The 25,619-nt window shown below is 45.2% G+C and overlaps 1 protein-coding gene across 1 annotated transcript in view; it reads left to right on the top strand.

Moving 5' to 3' along the window:
* Positions 1-25,619, top strand: part of vwf (von Willebrand factor) — a 141,548-nt gene that overhangs the window by 42,805 nt on the left and 73,124 nt on the right. Inside the window, exons 17-23 of the mRNA XM_086010148.1 lie at positions 4,630-4,724; positions 8,691-8,851; positions 8,932-9,035; positions 22,855-22,993; positions 23,822-23,956; positions 24,144-24,290; positions 25,472-25,612. Of these exons, the coding sequence (XP_085866274.1) occupies positions 4,630-4,724; positions 8,691-8,851; positions 8,932-9,035; positions 22,855-22,993; positions 23,822-23,956; positions 24,144-24,290; positions 25,472-25,612 (922 nt within the window). The remainder of the gene's footprint in view (positions 1-4,629; positions 4,725-8,690; positions 8,852-8,931; positions 9,036-22,854; positions 22,994-23,821; positions 23,957-24,143; positions 24,291-25,471; positions 25,613-25,619) is intronic.

A 25,619-nucleotide genomic window follows, 5' to 3' on the forward strand; every position in this document is an offset into this window, starting at 1 on the left:
AATACGACACCAAGGTTGCAGACAGTCTGGTTCAGCCTCAGACAGTTGCCAGGGAGAGGGATGGAGTCGGTGGCTAGGGAACGGAGTTTGTGGCGAGGACCGAAGACAATGGCTTTGGTCTTCCCAACATTTAGTTGGAAGAAATTTCTATTCATCCTGTACTGGATGTCGGACAAGCAGTGTAACAATTCAGAGACATTGGAGGGGTCAAAAGAGGTGGTAGTGAGGTGGGGGTGTCATCAACGTACATGTGGAAACTGATGCTGTGTTTTTGGATGATATCGCCGGGGGACAGCAGTTAGATGAGAAATACTAGGGGGCCAAGGATAGATCCTTGGGGGACACCAGAGGTAACAGTGCAGGAGTGGGAAGAGAAGCCATTGCAGGTGATTCTCTGGCTACGACTGGATAGATAAGAATGAAACCAGACGAGTGCAGTCCCACCCAGCTGGACGATGGTGGAGTGGCGTTGGAGGAGGATGGCGTGACCAACCATGTCAAAGGCTGCAGACAGGTCAGGAAGGACGAGGAAGCATAGTTTACCTTTGTCACAGTCACATAGGAAGCCATTTGTGACTTTGATAAGAGCCGTTTCGGTACGGTGGCAGGGGCGGAAACCTGATTGGAGGGATTCAAACATGGAGTTCCAGAAAAGGTGGGCACGGATTTGGGAGAAAACAACACGTTCAAGGACTTTGGCGAGGAAAGGGAGGTTGGAGATGGGACAGTAGTTTGCAAGAATGGAGGGGGGCAAGGGTTGTTCTTTTGAGGAGGGGTGATGATGGCAGAATTGAAGGGGAGGGGGAGAGTATCTGAGGGAGAAAACCATTAACAATATCAGCTAACATGGGAGCCAGGAAGGGAAGTTGGGTGCTCAGCAGTCTAGTGGGAATAGGGTCGAGGGAGCAGGAGGTGGGTCTCGTGGACAAGATGAGCGCGGATAGGGCATGAGGAGAGATAGGAGAGAAACTGGAGAAAGATGCGAGGGAGAATTGGATAATTATCTGAGGGAGTGGAGAATTGAGAGGTATTCGTTTTTGGGACTGGTCAGATGGAGCGCAGAGCCTTCTCTGGCCCTGTGTTTATCTATTTTCCTACATAACTGTTCAAATGTATCATTCATATTCTTTCCAGGGTGGCCTACACTGACTGCTTTCTGCAGGTCTTCTACACTTCTGATCGCTGATCTCTTAGTTAGACAGACGTTTCCTTTCCTTTTTTTTGTTCCTGGGATGTGGGCGTCACTGGCAAGGCCAGCATTTATTGCCCATCCCTAATTGCCCTTGATAAGGTAGAGCCACCTTCTTGAACCGCTACAGTCCGTGTGGTGAAGGTACTCCCACAGTGCTGTTAGGTAGGGAGTTCCAGGATTTTGACCCAGCGACGATGAAGGATCGGCGATATACTTCTAAATCAGGATGGTGTGTGACTTGGAGGGGAACTTGGAGGTGGTGGTGTTCCCATGTGCCTGCTGCCCTTTGTCCTTCTAGATGGAAGAGGTCGTGGGTTTGGGAGGTGCTGCCGAAGAAGCCTTGGCAAGTTGCTGCAGTGCATCTTGTAGATGGTACACACTGCAGCCACGGTACGCTGGTGGTGGAAGGAGTGAATGTTTAAGGTGGTGGATGGGGTGTCAATCAAGCGGGCTGCTTTGTCCTGGATGGTGGCGAGCTTCTAGAGTGTTGGAGCTGTGCTCATCCAGGCAAGTGGATGAGTGCAGCTGTAGTTTCTAACCCATTGTTGAGTCACTGATTAGACTGTGCTAGTGTCAGTTACAAAACCAGGAATGGATTAATATGCTAACCCCATGGTATTTGCACCATTGGGAAATGATGAATCGCTGTGCAATGGTGTAAAATAGCAGGGTCAATTTGCATGTTCATCACCTGGGCGGTGAAGCTGAAAATGACCCCCACTAGCTTCTTAATGCAGAGACATAAAACCCTGTGCTCTTGAATGCTGGTTGGAATCAAATTCACGTGTCTTCCTACCTGATGCTTTCCTGCTCTCACTTGGGTTGTTGCAAGGAAGAAACAAAACGAGCTCCCACATAAAGAGGGAAATTGGAGAGCAAGTCCATAGAGCCATTGCCAAGAAAGTTTTAGCTACAAGGATTGCCAGAGCAATGGAAGCAGATTGCCGAGGCATGTTTGATGGGGTAATTGAATGAGATAGGTACGCACTCTTTAAGTAGTCCATCTATTAATAATACTGATACAAAAGCAAAATACTGTGGATGCTGGAAATCTGAAATAAAAACAGAAAATGCTAGAAATACTCAGCAGGTCAGGCAGCACCTGTGGAGAGAGAAACAGAGTTAACGTTTTAGGTTGAGGACCTTTCATCAGACCCATTTGATGAAGGGTCATCAACCTGAAACGTTAACTCTGTTTCTCTCTCCACAGATGCTACCTGACCTGCTGAGTATTTCCAGCATTTTCTGTTATTATTAATAATACTGCTTACATAAGAACATAAGAAATAGGAGCAGGAAAAGGCCACTTGGTGCCTCGAGCCTGCAAGCCACTTCCCCGCCCGCTCCCCATAATCCTTCACTCCCTTATCTTACAAAAATTTGTCTATCTCCACCTTAAATGTATTTAATGACCCAGCCTCCACGGCTCTCTGGGGCAGAGAATTCCACAGATTTACGACCCTCTGAGAGAATAAATTCCTCCTCATCTAAGTTCTAAAAGGGCGACCCTTTATTCTAAAACTGTGCCCCCACATTCTAGATTTCCCCACGAGGGGAAACATCCTCTCTGCATCTACCCTGTCGAGCCCCCTCAGTATCTTATATGTTTCAATAAGATCACCTCTCATTCTTCTAAATTCCAATGAGTATAGGCCCAGCCTGCTCAACCTTTCCTCATAAGCCAACCCCCTCATCTTTGGAATTAACCTAGTGAATCATCTCTGAACTGCCTCCAATGCAAGTATATCCTTCCTTAAATAAGGAGACCAAAACTGTACGCAGTACTCCAGGTGTGGTCTCACCAATACCCTGTACAGTTGTAGCAGGACTTCTATGACATTGCTCATGTGCTTCTGGTGCCTGATGTATGGTTGGGGTGTTTAGCTGCTAACTGGGTCTGGCCCTTTACAGCCATGGTACAATAATCCTTATAGAGAATATGCCTGATACCTCTTTGGTGAGGGAACTGTGATATCTGAGTAGTAAGGTCCAAACTGAGAGAAGCGAGTTATTAGGAACAAAACCCAACTGTTTATTACACGGTGTAGCAGAGAGACATCTCTTACAGGCTGGAAGCAAAGCACCCAATTTCTTACTGCACGAGCACCAAGATGGAGGATTCACCTCTGAGTCATACCCATAATGCAATGCCACATTACCTTAATAACTGGTGTACCAGGACATTGAGTACATGACCCATTACCTTAAATACTGGCGAATGTGAAACCTTACTCTTTGGCTCCATCTGGTGGATAACTTAAACATTACACCCCAGATTACTATAGGAACCATGCAGATTGGCAGGTAATTGTAAATTTCTGCCTCCAAGTCAGGAAAAAATCTCAGTTTCAATTTCTTTCTCTTTTAAAAAAATACTTCAAATGCAATGTCTTCAATGTGATGTCTAAAGTGCGATGGATGAGCTCAAAACTTTTATACTAATGGATAAAAATAGATTTTTCCTCAACAGGCTGGTCTTTGTACTGCAACAAGTTGATGTTTCCAATCACTTGTTACTGCTGGACTCCTTGGTGGAAGGTGCTGGTAGACCCAGGATAGCGACTGTAATGCCCCTAAAGTGCAGCAGTGGAGGAGGATAGTCTCATAGAGGGTGCCTCTCCCTCCAATTTGGCCACTTCTCACTTGCCTGCATAGGCCTTGACCTATGCCGAGGCCTAAAATGCTGCAGTTCTTTCCACCTTCGGGGCTCTTTTCACCACTTTAAGTTCCATCGCTGCCTCTTGTGCTGCTGTAGTGGCAGCCCCACTGTAGCTGGAGTTTCCTGTGCGGCTCTGGCGGGCTCCCTCTTGGCGATGGGAATCTACCACCGCAAGGACCATCCAACCCAATGGTTCACCACCATAACCAATGGATCAGCATGCACTCGGATGCTTAACCTCTTTGCTTATTTCAAGCATAAACGTGTGAAGAACTACACACGGAGGAAGGTTTCCTCACAGTGCTAGGTGTAGCAAGGTCTTAAATGCAGTTTTTAAAAGAATAATGTGGTTTGGGAATTATCTGCAATGAGAATGAATGTTTGTGCTACCTTGATATACTTTGTTAATCAGGTGAGGATTGGATCAGTTTTGGATGAGTCCAGATCTATAGTATTTGGGGTTTATTATTAAGTATGACTAAAATTTATCTGTTTGTGAATAATACACTGAAATATAGGAAGTAATGAGCAAAGCAGTTACCCTAACAGAATCTGCTCAGGTGAACAAGGCTATGTCTGGGTGTTAATGTGCAGTTAACAGAATTAATTGTTAAAACTGAGTCTGCATGAAGCAGTCTCTGATTGTTTCTGTTTTTTGTCCTGTCTCTCCTGCTCTTTCTGGTTCTCGCCTTTCAAGTATGGCAGACAGTACTGATGGCATATCTGCATTGGCTTTTGTTTATTTTCAAATTTCAAATAATCTGTTTTTTTTTTACAGTAACTGTGAAAATGGTGTGATGCATTGCAGTGCAAACGATATGATCCATAATTATCCATTAAGCATTTTCTTGGACACTGAAGAGAATAGTAGAGGTGAGAATCCGAGCGTTTAAAAAACCATGGCTCTGATATTTACTGGGGTAGGTTTTCGGAGAGGGGGGTGGGATGGTTATGGTCAGAAGGCTGGGTTTCCCCAAAAGCCATGGCGATTTAACTCCATGGGACCTCCTGTTTTTTTTTGATCAGTTGGTTTTCTGACACGCATGGAAACCCATCACCATGTTTAATAGTCTCCAAGCTAAGCTACTGAGAAATCCACTCAAGTATGGCTTCAACTATACAATATGGTGCGCATGTTCTCTCCATTTACCATATGTCTAGAGAGCTTAGACAAAGGTTGGCAGAGGCCAGTCTTAGGGACTCCCAAGTGTGTACAGAGATACTGCTGCAGTTTAACTCGCTGGAGTCGTGCAGTCTATCAGTACAAAGTAATGATAAGCTTCCAACCAACACGATTCCAACGAAAATGGCATTGGCTTGCAAGGCTACCTGGAAATGAATGGGAAGAATACCAGGCTCCATTGACAGGTCTACAACACCAGGTTCCGTATGTGAGCCAGACTTTGCTGGTTAATCATCAGACGCACCCTGGGGTACTGCAGACCTGCCTATTCAGGTAACAGACTACCAGGTCGGCCACAGAGGGTTGGCTAGTTTGGTAACTTCCATCACTAGGAACATCATCTCAGAGCCAAATCAGCCTCATCAAGAAGGATAGTCACTAACTGATCATTAGACAGCTGACAAGCTCAGGTTTGAGCCCTTGTTATAGGGACAGCAGGTATCAGTAACTCCTCATGAGCAGTATGGTGAACAGCACAGCTCACCATAAAATGTGTGAGTGCAGTGCCACCATCCTCCCGACTACAACATAGGCGCATACTGAACATAGAATCAACAGCAGTTGCTTGCCACTGTGTGAGTCACTCATGGTAGGCTCCGAGCCCTGGAGTTAGTCTAGTTTCCGCCATCCAGCGATACTGGCACTAAATTAGGAAACGTTCCTCATATCTGAAGAAATTCAGCAAGGTAAGAAGACCCACCAGTATCTTATAACAAGTACGTAGCCTAAGTATGCATGTCACAGTGTTTCCTCACACCATGTTACACTAAAGCAGTCAGACTGCCTCGCAGCCCTTTAATGCTTACCATGCATGCCTATACTGCAGCAAGGCATGAATCCCAGCTACAGCATATCAATGAAGGTGTTTGATAAATTCTTGGCTATTGTTGTATCTGCATCACTTCTTGGCTTTGAATCTTGCTAGGTGTCATTTGGTCAGGGCTGTAGATGGTACCTTTTGTCTCTTAGGAGCTATCCTTCAAGTCTGTTTTGTCTTCTAATAACCCAGGCACAAGAGGATTGCCTTAGCATAAAAGAATTGCGACTGCTGCTGGTAGCCGGGCATTCACCTGGATGATCCTGTGCTGCTGGTCGGTGACATATATTGATGGAGTAGAAATTCCTGTGGCTCATGAATATTGTGTTTAGCTGCCTCAGTGGCCCCATGGGGGCCATCAATGACGCCCTGTACTTTGGGGAAATCACGCGGTGAGGAAGAATTGCATGACTTCCCAAAGCCTCCATTGCTTTTCCCTTGGGGAAAGGATGAAGGTGTTTACTTTGGTGAACAAAGACTGCTTGATACATCTGTATCATGTTGATTGACTGAAGGTAGAATCCAGAGGCATAGGGATTGAGGGCTGTTGTGGCCTTGATTGCCACTGGCAATGTAATCCAGGTGATTGTCGCTATGTCATCACTGCATCCCTGGAGAACCTTAGCCTGCAAGGAAACTTTTCCTCCAATAGTCCCAGGGAGCTGCACCTAGATCTGTAAACATGTTTCTGTGGCTAATGACGGGTACAGGCAGACCTCCTCTCATGTAAATAAACCTCCCTGGCATCCTTCTTCAGCCTCCAAAAAACTCGGAGATAGAGGAACACTGAATGTTGTAACTATTTAGATCATTTCAGTTGCAGCAATCAAAATTGAAAGAGTTTACCTTTAAGAAACGACTTTGTGAAAGACCCATCTTCTACACTTGGCATAAGGTAGCATGCAAGATCTGCATCAGACTTGGGATAATGCACGAAAGTGCATTCACGTGAAATTGATTCTGCTAGTTAAACTCTGGCAACTATTTGTGGGACAGCAGTTATTGTGGATGTTAAAGGCCAGCTGGAAAAAGCACAGGACCAGCAGGGAGCTGTTAATATAGAATAGCTTGCCAATCTCCAGCCCCACATGTTTCAGTGGAAACAATACCACCGAGCGGATAATATACATACCCCCTATAGCGCCACTCAAATGCAGAGAGATGTCTCAGAGTACTTTACAGGGCAGTACACAAGGAATAAAAACTGGACCACAAAGGGAGAGGAAAAGGTTTGGAGGTAAAAGCAGAGGGAAGGATTAAGAGAATTCCGAAGACAATTGAAAGAGGTGGAGGTGCTGGAGGAGAGAGTTACAGATAGTGGGGGTATTGTGACTGATGGAGCAGTCGCCGATAGTCGAGCAAAGAAAGTGGGGACTAGCATGCAGGCTGGTGTTGGGACAGTGGAGGGTGTCTGTCGAGACACAGGGATGGAGAATCTTCAAATCAATTTGCTGGGGCACAGAGAGATGAAAAGCGGGGAGATGGGAGCACAGGTCTTGGTGTTGTTAGGGAGCCTACAACATTTTGGATGAGTTGTAGACAATGGTGTGGTTGGCCATCAAGGCCAGCAAGAAGTCGAGCCTTGATAAGGTAAAAGGATGGATTGGGTTTCGACAGCAGAGAGGGAGAGTTGGGGTGGAGGCATATGATGTTTTGGAGGTGAAACAAAGCAATCTTGGTGACAGATTGGATGTTGGGAGGAAGATGAGCTCAGCAAGCAGCACACTTCACACCAAAGTTGCAGTACTTCTGGGATTACCTGAGGTGGCAGCTGGGGAGGTTGATTGAGTCAAAGCAAGTGGTTTGTGGACGTTTGCAGAAGTCAAGCCGGATAGCTTCAGTTTTGCTGACATTTAGCTGGAGGAAGTTTTGGATCGTCCATGTCTTAATGTTGGAGAAGTGGTTGGAAAGTGTGGTGGCAGCCTTGGTGGTGTTGGAGCAGCAAGAGAGGCAGAAAGTCATTGTTACACATGGGGAAGCTGACCCTGCACTTTTGGACAGTGTTGTCAAGGGCTAGCAAAAGAAAGATGAAGAGGAGGAGGCCAAGAATGGAGACCTCGGGTACATCGGAGGTGACAGTGCATTTGGATTTTAGTTTCATCTCCCCACATTTTTCTCAGTCACATCCAGTCTCAGTTTAGAGTGATGATTTATGAGGACTAAATTTATAAGATTTTCAGAAACTATACCATATATTTTTGGTCAAAAATAAATTTACTATATATTTGAAAATTTTTGTGATCACAAGGTGTCTGTGGTGGGGAATGGAATGTATTTATATTTTTGTCACCCTGTATTAGCATCAAGCATTCCTAGGTCAAGTATAGTATGGGTTAGATTCTTAGCAAAGCACAGTGTATCTCAACTGCACAATCAGAAAAGCTCTCCCTGCCATGCAAACCACCCTAGTGGTCGCTCTGTGAAGGAGACGACCAGTTCCCTACATTACAATAGTGACTACACTTCAAAAAGTACTTAATTGGCTGTAAAGCATTTTGGGACGTCCTGAGGCCATGAAAGGCACAATATAAATGCAATTTCCTTTGTCTTTAGTGTCAATTCTAAGCAGTTTTCTGTGAATCACATGGAATCTTCAAACCGAGGTTTCTGATGTGAAATGGCAATGTATTAGCTAACCCAACATGTCCCCAATCCTTAGTAACGTTCCTTTAAAAAAAGTTTCATACCCTAAGTAATCATCCATTATGGTTTTTAGTCCATAAAGATCCACACAGCGGAAGTGTGGTACAATTCATATTACTAAAATGGCATATATCTTCTAAGCTTTTATTTTTAAATACATCCGGGTGAAACTGAACTCCAAACTCCTTTCCTTCAGCCAAGCGAGACACAAGTTGCAGCCCACCAAAGAGGGAATTTTATTGCCCAGAAGACGACCCTACAGCAAAAGGCATTGAATGCATGAAGACATGTCAGAACTACGAGTTTGATTGTGTGAGCTCAAAATGCACACCGGGTTGCATGTGTCCTCCTGGGAAGGTGAGAACCCTGAACACACAATGAAACAGTGCACTGCACCAACCTCTTAATGCATACCTTACATATGATCTGTGCTTTAGGTACAAGAAGGGACTATATGCATTTCTCCAGAAATGTGTCCCTGTCAACACAATGGCAAAGAATACGCCCCTGGAGAATCTATAAAGCAGGACTGCAATACCTGGTAATGTCACTTTACTTACTGTAATTAACGCAGACATGTTTGGAACTACCTGATGTTCATTGCAAATTTTATGCCAGAAAATTGTTGGATGCAAAAAAATTGTTGGACATGTTTATGTCACAGGTAGTTTTCTAACTTTGCATGCCTGGTACATCACCTCACCCACCAAGAGCACAGATCGGAAATCAGGTCACTCGCTGCTCACGGCCATCCGACCGTTGGAAATTTATGAGCAATGCTTGCCCGAGTTTCCAATATCTGGTTGCTGCAGGCAAGGGTCCCGACCAAGCACCAGTCAGAATATTACCCCTCGCAGCCAGTTTATGCAGCAAGCAAGTGAGTTTTACAGACTAGGAAGGTCCCATGTTTGATCCCGGGTCTGTGCTGTGTTCTCAGCCAGGGTGGTGCTCGGGGCCTAAGCACCTCTGGGCTAGGGAGGTCGTTCCGTCTTGTGATCGTCACCAGTTCCTGCTGGAAATAGGTCTGGGTTAATAATGGGTGAGAACAGGATCATTCCCAGGCTTGATGGCCCGTATGATTGAATGTTGACACTCAGGTCAGGGGATGGGCATGGTTTGTGTGAGCCCCGAAGTGGGCGGCGAACCCAGTGAGTCTGGGGATGTGGAGGCCTGGCCGATCATGGTGGCAGTGCCTCATTACTATAACAAAAAGAAAATACTGCAGATGCTGGAAATCTGAAATAAAAACAGAAAATGCTGGAGACACTCAGCAGGTCAGGCAGCATCTGTGAAGAGCGAAACAGAGTTAATGTTTCAGGTCGATGACCTTTCGTCAGAACTGGAAAAAAGCAGGAAATGGAACAGATTTTTAAGCAAGTTTAGGGGCTGGGAAATACGGCTGGGAAATAGGTCATTACTATAACCTTTCTTGCTGACTTGCCTGCTCCCGGCCAAATCTACTATCTGGCCATCAGGCGGGAATAGGAATTCGCAAATAGGAGGCCAGAGCCAGGGACCCAGGTAAGTGGTGAGGGGAGATCGGAACGCAATCAGCGGGACAGGTCGAGGGTGGGGGGACCCTAGGGCAAGGGAGGCCCAAGGCTTCCTGGTGACACACTCCTGGCCCACAGGGATACCTAAAATTAAATGTAATTACTTACCATCCTGGGCCTCTTTTGGCCCACGATCCCCCTCTCAGGCACGTCTGGCCTGATGGAGAATCTGTCACTGCTCCTCTGCTCAGGCAGCCGACTAATATTGCAGTCATGTCCCGATTTCATCTTCGGAACCCGACCTGCATATTTAAAAAAGCTCCCGCTGCCTTCCTAAGAGCAGGTTAACATCGGGACACAGCGGGAAGGCAGTGGGACAGAGGGCGTAAGTGACTGATCTCATTTTAACTGCTCCCCTGCCCGATTTCCGCCAAGTGGGGGTGGTTAAAATTAGGGCCTCACTCCGGATGTGTGCTCCTGATGGGTGAGGCTCTGCGACAGGAGTGCGGATTCAAAAGTGTAAGGCTTCTAGGCTGAGAAATGGTAGAACTGAGGGGATCACAAATGCACACATCTGCAGATGTGGTGTTCTATTATTTTTATAATAGGAAAAGGTGCAGCCTCAATAAATAGAAACGACATCACAGAGAGCGAAAGCAAACAATAGTAAAGGAAAAGGTGTTCCATTATCTTGTGCACATTCTCTGTCACCATGTTTGTAAATCAGTGAGACTGAGTTTCGTGACATTTCAATAGTTCGTTTTGGTATTTCCTGCCAATTGTTTATTGCATTACAATGATTAGTTGTCAAACAATTGTGCTGTACTTTATTTAGCAAGTTGGCATAAATACAATGTACAAAACTAGAGGTGGTTGTGGAGTAGTGTGTAGTTTTCATAAGATGATCAGATAACCTCAAAATGACAATAAATCGACCCTCACTAGGTTGTCCCAAGATCTCAACTAAACTAACATTCATACATTTATTGCGCTAACTTCTTGGAAAAGTTAACTCTGTTCAGGGAGTTGTCTGCTGCATTAGTTCCTGTCTCCACACGACTTCTGTTTAATAAACAGAGCATTCCTCCAGCACCACTTTCCTGACACGAATTCCTTTCTACTATTTAATCTGCACTGTAAAAACATGTTCCAGTATGCATGCTGCCCACTGACTGAGAGCAGCCGCTGTCAGCTCTCACTTGTCCACTAACAGCTTTTTGTTGTCAAACGGCAATGTGATATCTCGCAACTTGTCAGAACACGAGCCTGGAAATCGCTGCTGGTGGTTGTCATCATGCGAGCATTTAACAGGCTCGCTTTCAAATCCTGTCGCCACTATGTTAATGGAGACATAAACCCATTTAACATAAAAGGATTAATACTGTAATTCTATTAAAATGCCAGACACAGAGCATTACACACTTGGAAATAACATTGTTCACAGCCATTTTTTAGCCCAGAGTATGGTTGTCGATGTCAATCCAGGAGGAGTTTTTTTTAATTGGGAGCTTTTGTAAGGTATGGAATTCTGCTCAGGATTTCATAAATCTACAGAGTTTGTCCTTCTAGCAGAGAAAAAAATGAACTCAAAACATGCAAAATTCACTCCAAAGTAACGAATGAAAGGGATTGATTTGTTAGCGTTCTTTTACTAGCTAGCCCTATGGATTAAAAAAAGTGGTAAGAAGGAGGCATTGGAAAAATCTTCAGTTGAAATCTTGTATTCTTTGCCAAGAAAAGAAAAAATAGATCAGGCATATTTTATGAAACCACCCCTGGGAAATGCCCTTTCCATAATTTCTTGTACTAACAGATGGAAGATTGTGGTGATCTTGTGCCAAGACTTCCTGATATGTGCTCCCAGTGGATGTGGTTCTTTGCTGGGAATACAGTATTGGAAAATTGGCCTGTTGCTGTTTTCTGCTGGATGGCGGGACTCACTGTGCTGACATATAAAGTTGGTGCAAGTGGTGCAATGGGAGTACTTTCCCTGGCTGAACTCACATGGTCATTTCTGCCCAATATATTTTGCCTATTCAGTGTGAGCATGATTATTAGGCAGCCTGATAGAATGTCTGCATGAGGATAACATCTGAGCTTGATTTAAAGATCTCGAGCAGGCTTCAAGCAGCTGCATTCCCGCCTGCAACGATAGGGAAGGGATTTTCAGCTGCCAAATTCCTGGACAATGGAGGCTTCTGGACCATGCACCACAGGATTCACTGATATTTAATCAAAATAATGCAGCGAAATACCTCTTGACAGATAGCTGGTTGGGTGAACTGTGCTGCTAGAATCCAAGGGCTTTGATTCAAATGTGCAAGAAGATAGACTTAAAGAATGCTGCAAGGTCCTGCTCCTGATTTACTTTCTATGTTGAGTAGCTGCCCCAGTTTACATGCTACAATTATTTCCCTCATAACCGGTTACTCTTTTATTGTTGCCCCATCCAAAGCAGCCATATAATCTTGCATATAACTTCACAGCAGGGCACAAATACAAGCTGCAACTTACATCTGAAACTGTTGTCAGGCTGAAATTACAACATGGAAACAGGCCGTCCTGTCCAACCAGTCCATGTTGGTGTTTATCCTACACATGAGCTGTAGTCCTAATCCCATGTGCCCACCCTGTTCCCAGACCCCTTTATCCCCTTTCCTTCAACCACATATCTAACTTATTCTTAAATGATGACATGGACCGGCATTTTTACCTTTGCATGCGGGCGGGATGACGGCGGGTTCACGACGCGCTGGCTATGTCCGGGATTTTTACTGCTGACCCGCCCCCAAACCCGCACGCGTGGCAACGGGAAAATTCCGGCCATGGTCTCTGTTTCAATCACTAACCCCGATAATGCATTCCACAGCCTCACAACTCTCTGTGTAAACATAAGAACATAAGAACACAAGAAATAAGAGCAGGAATAGGCCACTTGGCCCCTCGAGCCTGCTCCGCCATTCAATAAGATCATGGCTGATCTTGGGCTCAAAGCCACTTCCCCGCCCGCTCCCCATAACCCTTCACTCCCTTATCTTACAAAAATCTGTCTCTCTCCACCTTAAATGTATTTCATGACCCAGCCTCCACAGCTCTCTGGGGCAGAGAATTCCACAGATTTACGACCCTCTGAGCGAAGAAATTCCTCCTCGTCTCAGTTCTAAAAGGGCGACCCTTTATTCTAAAACTGTGCCCCCGCGTTCTAGATTTCCCCACGAGGGGAAACATCCTCTCTGCATCTACCTTGTCGAGCCCCCTCAGTATCTTATATGTTACAATAAGATCACCTCTCATTCTTCTAAATTCCAATGAATATAGGCCCAACCTGCTCAACCTTTCCTCATAAGTCAACCCCCTCAGCTCTGGAATTAACCTAGTGAATCGTCTCTGAACTGCCTCCAATGCAAGTAAAGATCTTTCTCCTGTTTTCTGTCCTAAATCATTTACACTTATCTTATGTCTATGTTAAATAAAAACAGAAAATGCTGGAAATACTCAGCAGGTCAGTTCTGACGAAAGGTCATTGACCTGAAACAATGGCCCAGAACTTGGTGTTGGGGGCTTGCCGCGCGTGCAAGCCCCCGATGTGCACTCACCCGGCGCGCCGACATCTGAAACCTGGCCCGCAGTGGATTTCCTTTCAGTGGCCAGGTTCTGATGTCGGCGCGCTGTGCTAACCTGACCCAGCGGCGTAGTTAGTGCGATCTGCCGGCTGGGATCAGGTGAGCACTGTTCAGCCAATCAGGGGAGGGGAAACTTCATTCATAAGTTTGAGTGTAAGAACTGTCAAACTCATGAGAAGTACTGCACCCCAAAACACTACTTAAACTTTAAATAAAATTTAAAAAAACATCCCAATCATTAAATTAAGTATAAATAAGTTTAAAAAAATAATTTAAACAATAATTTTTTTTTTGAAAAAAATAAATTTTTAATAAAAAGGGTCTAAAACTAAACTTACCTTATTGTAGATTCTTTAAAATAATAAACCTGTGGAAAAAAAAATTCTAAATTGCACTAAAACACCACTTACCTGTAAAAATAAATACTTACGTGTGCTTTTTACAAGCGTAAAGACCGGAGGCCTTTACACATGCGCAAATCCCCCAAAACAGAGGAAATCCAAGACGCACGCGCTGCCCCCTACAGCGCACGCGCTAGCCTCTTCACCTCTTGGGTTAGAGGAGAGGAAATGCCGGTTTTCAGCGCATGCGCTGTGCATGCTGAAAACCGGCATTTCCTCCGGCCAGACGTGTGAGTACCCCTTCCGTACTCACGCGTTTGGGGAGGAATTACTGCCCCATTAACTCTGTTTCTCTCTCCACAGATGCTTCCTGACCTGCTGAGTGTTTCCAGCATTTTCTGTTTTCATTTCAGATTTCCAGCATCCGCAGTATTTTGCTTTTGGTCCTATATCTATGTTCCCTTTTTCTGGACCCCTCAACTACTGGAAAAGGCCTATGAGCTCTGTCCCATCATTTCATAATTTTAACATCTCTGTCAAATTGCACAAGTTACCTCATCTGTTCTAATGAAAACAGCCTCAGTTTGAAAAAGGGTTAGACCCGAAACGTCACTCTAATTTCTCTCCACGGATGTTGCCTGGCCTGCTGAGTTTTTCCAGCATTTTCTGTTGTTATCTCAGTTTTTCAAGTCTTCATATTCCCTCATTCCAGGCAGCATCCTAGTGAGTCTGTATTGCATTCCCTCTGTTGCCTTAACATTATTCCTACAGTGTCGAGGCCAAAACGGCACACAGAACTCCAACTGTCCTATTAAGGTTTTATATGGATTCTTTATTACATCTTGATTTTTATATTTCATACCTCTTGCCACAAAACCCAATAATCTATTAGTTGTTTTGATGGCCTTATCCATTTGAGATGTTGATGTCTTGTGAACCTGCACTCAGAAATCCCTCTGCTCTTCCACAGCACCTAGCTTTCTACCGTTCTAACTATAATGATTAATTTTATTCTTTTTACTAAAATATACCACCTCAGCTTTGCAGATATTGAATTCTATCCACCACAAAACCTTTTCAAAATTGTATTTTTGTGGGACTGGGAGGAGCAAGAACGCTCCCCCGTGCTTCGCAATGACAACTTGGACTCTTCTGCTCAGCAGGTTCCCCGCCACTCTCCAAGAACTGACTCCAGCCAGGCCTCCCACTGCCGCAGCGGCGTGGAGCTGATGGGCTCTCATTTTCCACCTGCAGCCTGCTGGCTCTATGGTAACGAGGCCCGGTTCACTTCGAGGGCCGGGCCTCCTGGCGGGACTATCGTGCCACCGGCTGACATGCTCTGCCAGCTGGCTGAACCAACACTGCTCAGAGGGAAATCTATGCATAAGTCTTTTGGTGCCATTATTATAAGGTATGTTTCTCTTCAGTTTCTGTAGGCCTGTCGACTCCACTATTGGCCTGGAGCAAGTAGCCAAAACCTCACCGCGGCCTGTAGGCTTCTCACCAACTGTTGCACACACCGGCACAACTACACACCATGTAGGATTTAGATACCAACATACAAAATTGACGGGCAGGAAAAGACCATCTGATCCGTCAAGCCTGCCCCACACTCTTGATGGCCGGGGCATCATGACTAAACACTCCCTCCCTTCTTCTCCCTCCACAGCCACATAATCTCCTGGGAGAGGCAAAAAAACAGAGGGAAAAAAAAACAGGGCCAATAAGGGGAAACTACTCTGGAAAATTTCTCTCCAAACCCCTCAGACAATCAAAACCACTCCAGGAGATTTCATGGCGAGTGAGCTTGAGGTGGAAGTGCCAAGTGTACTGTGTACTGGTGAGGAGGAACAAGTGTTGGTGGCAGAGCAGGAAGCTGCTGGCATGAGAGCCAATACACTGGTACTAAGGGGAAATGGCACCAACATCATGACACATGACATAAAGTAGGTGAATAAATTGGTTTGCTGGAGATTACTTGCAAACTGTGCTGTGATGGAGTGAAAGCTTTTTCTGTCCATGTAACCCATCATATTATCACAAGGGTGCCATTAATGCACTTTGGAAAAAATCCCTTCTCCATCCTCTTCCATTAAATACAGTGAGAGACGAGAAAGCAAATCCCTGAGCTTACAAGTGTGTGGCATCAAAAAGAGATCGGGGCCTAGAAATTCGTCTCGGGTGGTGGCACCAAGCAGGCGGTGTCGGATCGGCCGCCCGTTATACGCAGCGCCTGATATTTAGTTCCTTTTTGCGCCACCACCCGACTCAAATTTCTAGGTCCAGGAGTGCAAGGGATCAGTTCCCAGCCTGTGGGTGTGATTAGTGCACTGCATGTGCTACGGGTGAAAGTGGGAAAATGACAGGCTCCACCAGCAATCAGTACAGATAGTGAGATTTTCATCACTACTGAAGGTCTCACACATTCAGTATCACCACTGGCAGGGAACCAGGACTTGGATTTCATACACAGCGCTGACCTGGCAGAAAGCAAGTGGAGGAACAGGTGATTTTCCGGCCCCGGTACAAACAATTTCTGTTGACATACGCACTTATGTCAGCAGACATTTCCGAGCTTTAGTTACATATTTAAATTCAGACCTGATAGGAATCACGCATTTTACATTGGAAATCTTGGCTTGTGCTGACACTGAAGGTAAGTGGATACATCTGGCTCAGGCTGGAAAGTTAGGGCCACGTACTTTTTATTTTAAATACTTCAAACCTTGCCTATAATTAGAGAGTGAATGGCTGGCATTCCTCCCCACTTGGGATAAGATTTCAACCATTTCTGTTTCTTTTTAAACTAACTCAGAGCAGTGTTGTTGGGTTGAATTTATTATATAGTGGAATATTGGCAGCAGTAGTGAGTGCCACAGCCTTTCCAGGGATCTGAATAAAATAGCCATGAGAATTTCATGTGCTGTAGGTAGAAAGTGGAATATAGCTGGTGGCTACTTACTGTCTGACACTAATGTGATGCTAAACTCACTGCCTACTTGAAATGAGTTCCGTGGAATCCAGAGTTTGCACGTAATTAAAGTACTTGGTTTGATGATAGTATTTGGGCCTCGAAGTTAGAAGGTTGTGGGCTTAAACAAGAGTTGAGTACGTAATGTAGGTTGACACTTCAATGTAGTACTGGCAGAGTGCTGCACTGTTGGAGGCGCCTTTTGGATGAGACATTAAACCAAGGCCCAATCTGCCTGTGGAGGTGGATGTAAAAGATCCGAAGTCACTTTCCAAAGAAGAGTGGAGAGTTCTCCTAATGTCCTGCCCAACACTCATCCCACAAACAAAGCAGATGAATAGGTCAAGTACCTAATTTACTGAAGTTTGTGGCACAGAAGGAAGGCATGTGGCCACTGTGTCTGTACCAGCTCTTTGCTACAGCATTGCAAAGCTAACCTGCTCTCCCTCCCCATGGCCTTGTTCTCTGCTTCAAATCTTTATCCAATTTTCCCTTCAAAGGAGCAATGGTTTCTGCCACTCCCTGTCCAAAGCGTTCCAACAACCTTCTGTATAAAGACATTTCTCCTAACTTCTATCCTCACTTTCTTAGTGATAATTTTAAATTCATGACTCTTTGTCATTGACTTTCCAACCATAGGAAATAGTCTTTCCCTATTCACTTTGATCAAAAGTCTTCATTATTTAAAAAAAACCTCTATTAAATCTCCTCTGAGGTTTCTCTGCTTCAGTGGAAATAGTTCCTGTGCCATAGGTCTCTCCTCATAACTAGTTTCCCGTACAGTTTGTAGGACCTTGCTGTGTGCCAATTGGATGCCATGCTTGTCTGCCACAGTGATTACACTTCAAAAGTAACTCATTGGCGAAGAAGCTCTTTGGGATGTGCTGAGAATGTGAATGGTGCTACATAGATGTCAATTCTTGCTTTCTTAAAGGGCTACAAAAGGTTAAATTGAGATTTGCGTATGTGAATGGCATTAGACCATAGTAATTGACGTAATAAAGACTCACTATGCACTTGGTTGAACATAAAGCAAGGCTTTAATTGACTTGTAACAAAACATGGAGGTCTAGTTAGTAGTCACTAGCTTCCTGTTTCCAGATTGTCTCTGGCCAAGTTGGGCCCACGCCCGAGTATTTATACTCCTCGGACGGCGCCCTCAGCTGGCCGTCCAGTAGTACTTCCTGAGTTCTTGTAGAAGTTGCGATTTATGACATTCTTCCTCCCTAAAAGGTTTGAAAGTTCAGTCTTCCTTTAACGGACTAGGCGGACCAAAAATAGCCGTAGTCGTTTAGCTTTCTGCTTGTGACCGGAAGGCACATCTCCCCGAACCGTGTCCTGGTCCCTGGGTCGCTTGGCCCGTACCGGTAAGTCGGTAGAGTCCGTGTCGCCTTGATCGTCCTGTGGAGGACTGAGAATATCATGACTCTTGGTGCGGGTCCCCACAGGCACAGAGCTGGCCTCATCCTGGGTCGTAGCCGGAGATTGTCCGGCGTCCTGGTTTCGGGTGGCCATCCTACGGGGAGCGTTCGGCTCCCTGAGTTGATCCGGTAGCACTGCCGGCAGATCCCTCGATGTCCCAGGTAGGGCGTCATCTTCATAGGGGTGCGGAGTGTTGACATCATCGTCGTGGGATCCTTCATCATTCAGGCCTGTGTGACCGGTTGGGCAGGGAGCCAGATCTCTGAGCGAGACGGTGGCCTCCCGGCCACCAGGGTACCGCACGTGCACATACGTGGGGTTTACCTCTGTTAACTCCACCTCGTCAACGAGAGGGTCATTCTTGGCAGACCGGACGAACCTCCGGAGTAGCACAGGGCCTGGAGCCACCAACCATGACGGTAGAGATGTCCCATGTGTAGAGCGACGCCGGAACTTGAAGAATCGCTCATGAGGCATGACATTAGTGGATGTGGAGAGAAGAGACCTGATAGAGTGTAACACGTCGGGGAGCACAGTTTCCCACTGCTGGTCTGGTAGGTTGCGTGACCTCAGTGCCAGACGGACAGCATTCCAGATGATGGCATTGTATCGTTCAACCTGTCCGTTGCCGATTGGGTGATATGGTGTCATCTTACTCGAGGTGATTCCACGTTGGGAGAGATAACCTTTAAGTTCATTCGACATAAAGGAGGGACCACAATCCGTGTGGATAAAATTGGCCGTCCCGCAAAGGGAAAAGACCTGATTGAGGCATTTAATTACCGTAGAGGTAAGCATATTAGGACAGGGGAAGGCAAAGGGAAAGCGTGAATACTCGTCTACCATCGTAAGTAGGTAGGTGTTCCACGTCAACGAAGGCAATGGCCCTTTAAAGTCTATGCTGAGCCTCTGCATAGGCTGCATTGCATGTATGAGTAAGCCACCTGGTGGGCGGAAGAATTGTGGTTTCAATTCTGCACAAATCCTACAGGAGGAGCATGTTTTCTTTATGTCCTCCGTTGAGAATGGTAGATTTTTGGAGCGCACAAAGTGCAACATACGGGTAACGCCAGGATGGCATAAGTCCATATGCAGATCCGCCAGAGTAGACGTTGACATTGAAGAGCAAAATGCCCGTGTGAAGGTATCTGGGGCCACATTCTGTTTGTCGGGTCGGTAACAGATAGTATATCCAAAGGCGGCCAGCTCCATCCTCCAGAGTTGAATTTTATTATTTTTGACTTTCGTGCGCTTCCGGTTATCCAACATGAAGGCCACGAAGCGCTGGTCAGTTAGCGTGAAATGACGCCGAGCAAGAAAATGACCCCATTGTCGTACAGCCTCGATGATGGCTGTAGCCTCCTTCTCGACGGGGGGGGTAATGGAGCTCACTACCCTGCAAGGTTCTGGATAGGAATGCCACGGGTCGACCACCTTGATTCAAGGTAACCGAGATCGCCACCTCCGATGCATCGCATTCGACCACAAAGGAAGATTTTCGTCAATGGAGCGAAGCGTGGCTTTCTCCAGCTGTCATTTGAGGAGGTTGAAGGCAGAAATAGCCATTGCTTCCAATGGAAAAGACTTCGCATGAAGCAGGGGCTGTATTTTATCGGAGAAGTGAGGTATCCACTTTGCGTAATAAGCAAACATGCCAAGTGCCCGACGAAGAGAGCCGAGATTTATAGGGGGAGGGAGCTCCTGAAGTGGACGAAGTCGCTCTGGGTCCAGTTTAATAACACCGTTGCCCACCCAATAGCCAAGAATGTTCACTGATGGCACCGATTTCACCGATTTGGATTCGTTTAACGTTAAGTGGTGACGACGGAGAACGTCAAAAAATCTCTGAAGATTGGCGTCATGCTCCTTTTGATCATGGCTGGCAATAGTGATATTGTCTAAATACAGAAAGGTATCCGTCAAGTTCTCTTGCCGGACTAGGCCATCCATTGCCCGTTGGAAGACGGCCACCCCATTGGTGACCCCAAATGGAAGGCGACGAAACTGATAAAGCTGACCATTGGCCTCAAAGGCCGTATACTTTTTGTCAGAGTCTTTCAGCGGTACCTGATGGTACGCGCTCTTTAAATCGAAGGTTGAAAATACCTTGTATTTGGCAAGGTTGTTGACCATGTCATCTATGCGTGGTAGCGGGTAGGCATCCAGATCGGTATATTGATTAATAGTCTGCGAATAATCAATACACAGACGTTTCTTATGTTGTTTTAAAGGGTTTTTCACAATGACGACTTGAGCCCGCCAGGGAGATGAACACGGCTCGATAATACCGTCGGCTAAAAGGCGAGAGATTTCTGCCTCGATAAATGCTCAGTCGTCTTGGCTAAAGCGCCGTGATTTGGTGGCTATGAGTTTACAGCGGGGGGAGAGATTGGCAAACAGGGAGGGCTCACCGAGTAAGGCTGCCGAGAGCGCACAAAACGGCACCTTAGAAATGGTAAGCTCCGGCTTCGACCCTCCAAACTCAAAAGTGAGTCTTTTGTGCTGCTTCTGGAAGTTCTGTCCCAGAAGCACATCGCTACATAAGTTTTCCAGTACTCCGAGCCGGGTGGAGAGATAAGTGCGGCCATTGAGGATGAGGTTGACAAGACAGAAGCCAGAAGAATTGATGGTCAGAGTCGTCAGAGCCATTGCAATCTCCCTGTCCGAGGGATAAATGCGCAGTTTTGACCTGCTGACAGCCCGCTTACTAATGAAGCTGTCGGAGCTGCAGGAGTCGATTAGCGTGCATAGAGTGTGCCCATTTACTGAAACCTTCGTAGCTGCATGGGACAAACTTTGGGGAAAAACAGCTGTGAAGGGAGGAGGGGCAATTTTTCCTTCAGCAGCTGTAGCCTTAGCAGTGGTTCTTGGGGGAGGAGCAGCTCCATAGATAGCAGCTGTGAAGCTAACAGGAGCTCTTGACCGGTATACATTAGAGGAGCGGCCTTTCTTGTTAGCAGAGGCCCGTGACTAGCATGCCTTGGAAAAGTGTCCTTTCTTGCTGCAATGATTGCAGGTCGCATTACGAGCCAGGCAAAATTTTCTGTAATGGAACGTACCTCCACAAAAGAAACATTTTCTCCCTGATTGCCAGGATGCTGCTAGGGCAGGGTCGTCATCAGCGAAGGCCTCTAGGGTAGGGTCGTCGCCCGTTAGAGTAGAGTCATCATCAGCGGGGGCATCCGCCCGAGACCTATCGAAAGACTCATTAAAGGTGATAGCCGCCGCCCGTGCACGTGATGGGAGATAAGTGTCTGCATTCTTCTTGGCCAAGTCCAGGGAACACGCCTGGTCATAAGCAGCCCGTAAATTGAGGGTTTTATTTTCCAGCAGGCGCTGACGTATAAAAGGTGACGCAATCCCATTGATAAAGGAATCGCGGATTAGTTCCTCTTGATACTGTTCAGCTGTAACCGCTTTAAGGTTACAATCTTTGCCGAGCCTGCGAAGTTTCTGGAGGAATTCATCGAGTGATTCCCCAGGCTGCTGCCGAGTTGTGGCCAGTAGGTGTCGAGCAAAGATTTCATTCGGGGACTTGACATATAGCTGCTGTAAAATTTCGATAGCAGCGTCGTAGTCTATACAGTTCTCAATATAATCATACACATGGGGGGATACGTAGTTAATAAGCATTCGTAACTCATTAGGGGCATCCGCCCCACATTCTTCAAGAAAGTTGCTAAAGGTACGAAACCAATGCTTCCATACCTTCGCTGCCGCAGGTGCATTCGGGTCCAGGTCGAGATGAGCGGGTCTAAGGAGTTTTCCCATGATGGATCAGTTTCTTGCCCAAGTTCCTTTCTGCGGTTCGAGTTGCAGCTGGTTGTTCCGAATCACCCAAAGCATGGAGACGACAACAAGTCGATTAAATTGATGTAATAAAGACTCACTACGCACTTAGTTGAACATAAAGCAAGGCTTTAATCGACTTGTAACAAAACATGGAGGTCTAGTTAGTAGTCACTAGCTTCCTGTTTCCAGATTGTCTCTGGCCAAGTTGGGCCCACGCCCAAGTATTTATACTCCTCGAACGGCGCCCTCAGCTGGCCATCCAGTAGTACTTCCTGAGTTACTTCTTGTAGAAGTTGCGATTCATGACAGTAATTATATGGGAGTGGACTGTTATTAGGTAAGTGTTTTTTTACAGCATTCCTGTGACTGAGAGGATAAGTGCATACATAGTGTGGAACTGAGTCACAGTATGAAGGTCACCACTTGTGTCTTTGGCTTGTGTTGAGTTACTTGATGTAACTTGAGGCACACTTGATGGTACTTGGGTTAAAGCTAGCATGCACTGTTTCTGTGTTTGTGTGTGCGATGTTCTAATTTCTAAGTGGTGGGACACAACTGCTGATTTCAGTGATCCCAGACTTGGGAGGAAGGAACATGTTTACTGACTGACCTTTTGTTCCAGCCTCAAAATCAAGTGCAAACTGTTTATTCTGGACTAGATGGCTGACAGTATTCATTGAAATTAGGAGCTAGCTTTTGTTGCCGTTTGTTTTTGCAGCAAGTGTCTCAATCGCAAGTGGCACTGCACTGACAAGGCCTGCGATGGCACCTGCATTGGGGTCGGCGAGGCCCACTACATAACTTTCGATGGTCTGAAGTATACATTCCCAGGCAAATGCCAGTATGTCCTGGTCCAGGTAAGAAGTACATCCCCCGTTGAGGCTCTTTCTCATCATCTCACAATGGATGGAGAATTATGGGGATTTCCCAATACGTGCTCCTGGCATTGGGAGTGTGTTTTCATACAATTTACTCTCATGCCCTTATCCTTGTAAGGTAATTCACTGAGCTTTTGAAAAACATAGCAGCACAGTAATGATTTGGGTAGGAGAAACCATTGGTACATCTAGCCTACCCTTCCAAACCACCCAATAGTTTCCTTTCTGCGATTCTAGAGCTAATGCCGCTGTATCCCTTTAACTAACAGGAATTAAACCTTGACATGGGTTTCGATTCCACCACCCTCACTGGTAATCTCTGTAGTGTATGTACCCGTCTACCTTTAAGAGAACTATTGTATGTAACCGTCCACCTTTAAGAGAACTACTTTAGGTGTTGCACTACTTTGTTGGCTTCTGTATACTGTAATACCGACGGTGACCACACCGGTATATAAGTGCTGTGTCAGGAGTTATTGGGCAGATTCGCCCTGACCTTCGAATAGTAAAGTCCTGTTTTAAGTTACTCTTGGAGTCTGTGTATTAATTAACTAAACAACCCACAGACTTTACAATCTCTTAATTAAATCAATCTCTTATTTTAAAAAATCTTCCTAATTTTCCTATTTTATTATAATACTCTTAACTCTGCCACCCAATCCTCAAATCCTGTGCCTGACTAAAGAACTTTCTTTACTCCAAATTCTCCATACCTGTGAAAATCTTAAAGGACCACTCATAGCTACACATTTCAACAGTTTATTTGCTTCCTTCATCGTCTTTTGAAGTTTTTACTCATTTTTTTAGGATAGTTGTGGTGGGAATGAAGGGACATTTCGCATATTAGTGGAACACACTGGCTGTGGCTTGCCAGGGGAAGAATGTTCGAAAGACATCACTGTATTATATGACGGAGGAGAGTTGGAGCTGTTTGGAAGCGAGGTATGTGATGGGAACACCGTGCCAATTCAGACTGGAATACTTGCCCATATCTTTTTGATCCTTGTTAGCTTTTGGAGTCGTGTAGTAAATTACTCTTTGTGGCTTTGTTAAAAGTGCCTTTCTAACACAACATTTAAAAATATCATTTTTTCACATATGGTTTTGACTCATGTGCTTCTTTGGTTAGGTGACTATCAACAAGCCCATTAAGAATGAAAAAGACATGCAGATACTCAAGTCCAGTCTTTACTACATAATTGTATTGGGTAAAAAGATTTCTATAATATGGGACAAGGGCACTCGAATCTCTGTTCAACTTCATGGCCAGTACATGGTGAGTTCATTTCACTGATTGATTTCTTCCTGGTTTCTTCCTTCCTCCCTGCCTCCCCTTCTTCCTTCCATCTATTCATCCTTCTTTCTTCCCTTCCTTGATTACTTTCTTCCATCCGTCCTTCTCCCATCCTTTCTTCCTCCCTTCCTTATTTATTGCCTTCTTTCTTTTCTGTAGCATTTGTTATTGGGATCAGACTGTAACAAACTGGAAAAAACTTATGTGCTAAAAGAAAGTGGTCTTTCAGTTAGCTACGTACAATTGTCAACCATACAGAACACTTTCAGGTTGGCGGGAACAGTCAGGGAACTCCTTGTACTTTTCTATAGATGTAGTTACATCAATGGGGCTCTTTTCTCTGGAAAATAGAAGGCTGAGGGGTGACCTGATAAAGGTCTTTAAGATTATGAAAGGGTTTGATAGGGTAGACATAGAGAAAATGATTCCACTTGTGGCGGATTCCAAAACTAGGGGTCATAAAGATAAGCTGTCACTAATAAATCCAATAGGGAATTCAGGAAAGACTTCTTTACCCAGAGAAAAAGAAAGACTTGGATTTCTATAGCACCTTTCACGACCACCGGACGTCTCAAAGCGCTTTACAGACAATGAAGAACTTTTGGAGTCTCGTCACTGTTGTGATGGGAGGAGGCTCATGTGGAGCATAAACACCACCATAGACCAGTTGGGCCAAATTGCCTGTTTCTGTGCTGTGCATTTAATGTAATTCTATGTAATAAAGTCAAAGGTCAGACAATATAAAAAGAATAAAATAGTACAATTCGTTGTTTTGCTGCTCTTACAGTCAGTAGCTTCAGGGTATTAAATCTGGTGGTTCTGAAGAAGCCACCTGCAAAAGCAATGAAATGTTAAGCTATTTTAATCCTTTTCCCATCTTTGACTATTCCTTTGATTTAACTATCACCGTTTTACCCCTTTTACAAATAATTCTAGAATTGGCACTGTCTTTACCTTTTGATGTTTCTTGTAAACAATAATGCCTGCCAAGAAATATTTAAGAATTAACATGATTTACCATCATACCACTATGATATACAACTATGAAAGGGTTAGAAGAAATACTTATGTACTGTTGTGTTTCAACTGAAATTATTCATGCTAAATGTAGTTTTATTTAAGGAAATTTAACCTACATTTGCCTTCTTTAAATCCACCACCAGGGTAAAGTCTGTGGATTGTGTGGTAATTTTGATGGAAATGAAAATAATGATTTGCTGGGCAGCGGCAATCAACTTGAGATTGAACCCATTGACTTTGGGAATTCATGGACAGTAAAACATCTGTGTGCAGATGCCTTTCAGGTAACTT

The sequence above is a fragment of the Somniosus microcephalus genome, chromosome 17 (genome assembly GCF_052327205.1).
Source record: "Somniosus microcephalus isolate GS21.2 chromosome 17, FLI_Smic_1.0, whole genome shotgun sequence".
In the NCBI taxonomy this organism is placed as follows: domain Eukaryota; kingdom Metazoa; phylum Chordata; class Chondrichthyes; order Squaliformes; family Somniosidae; genus Somniosus; species Somniosus microcephalus.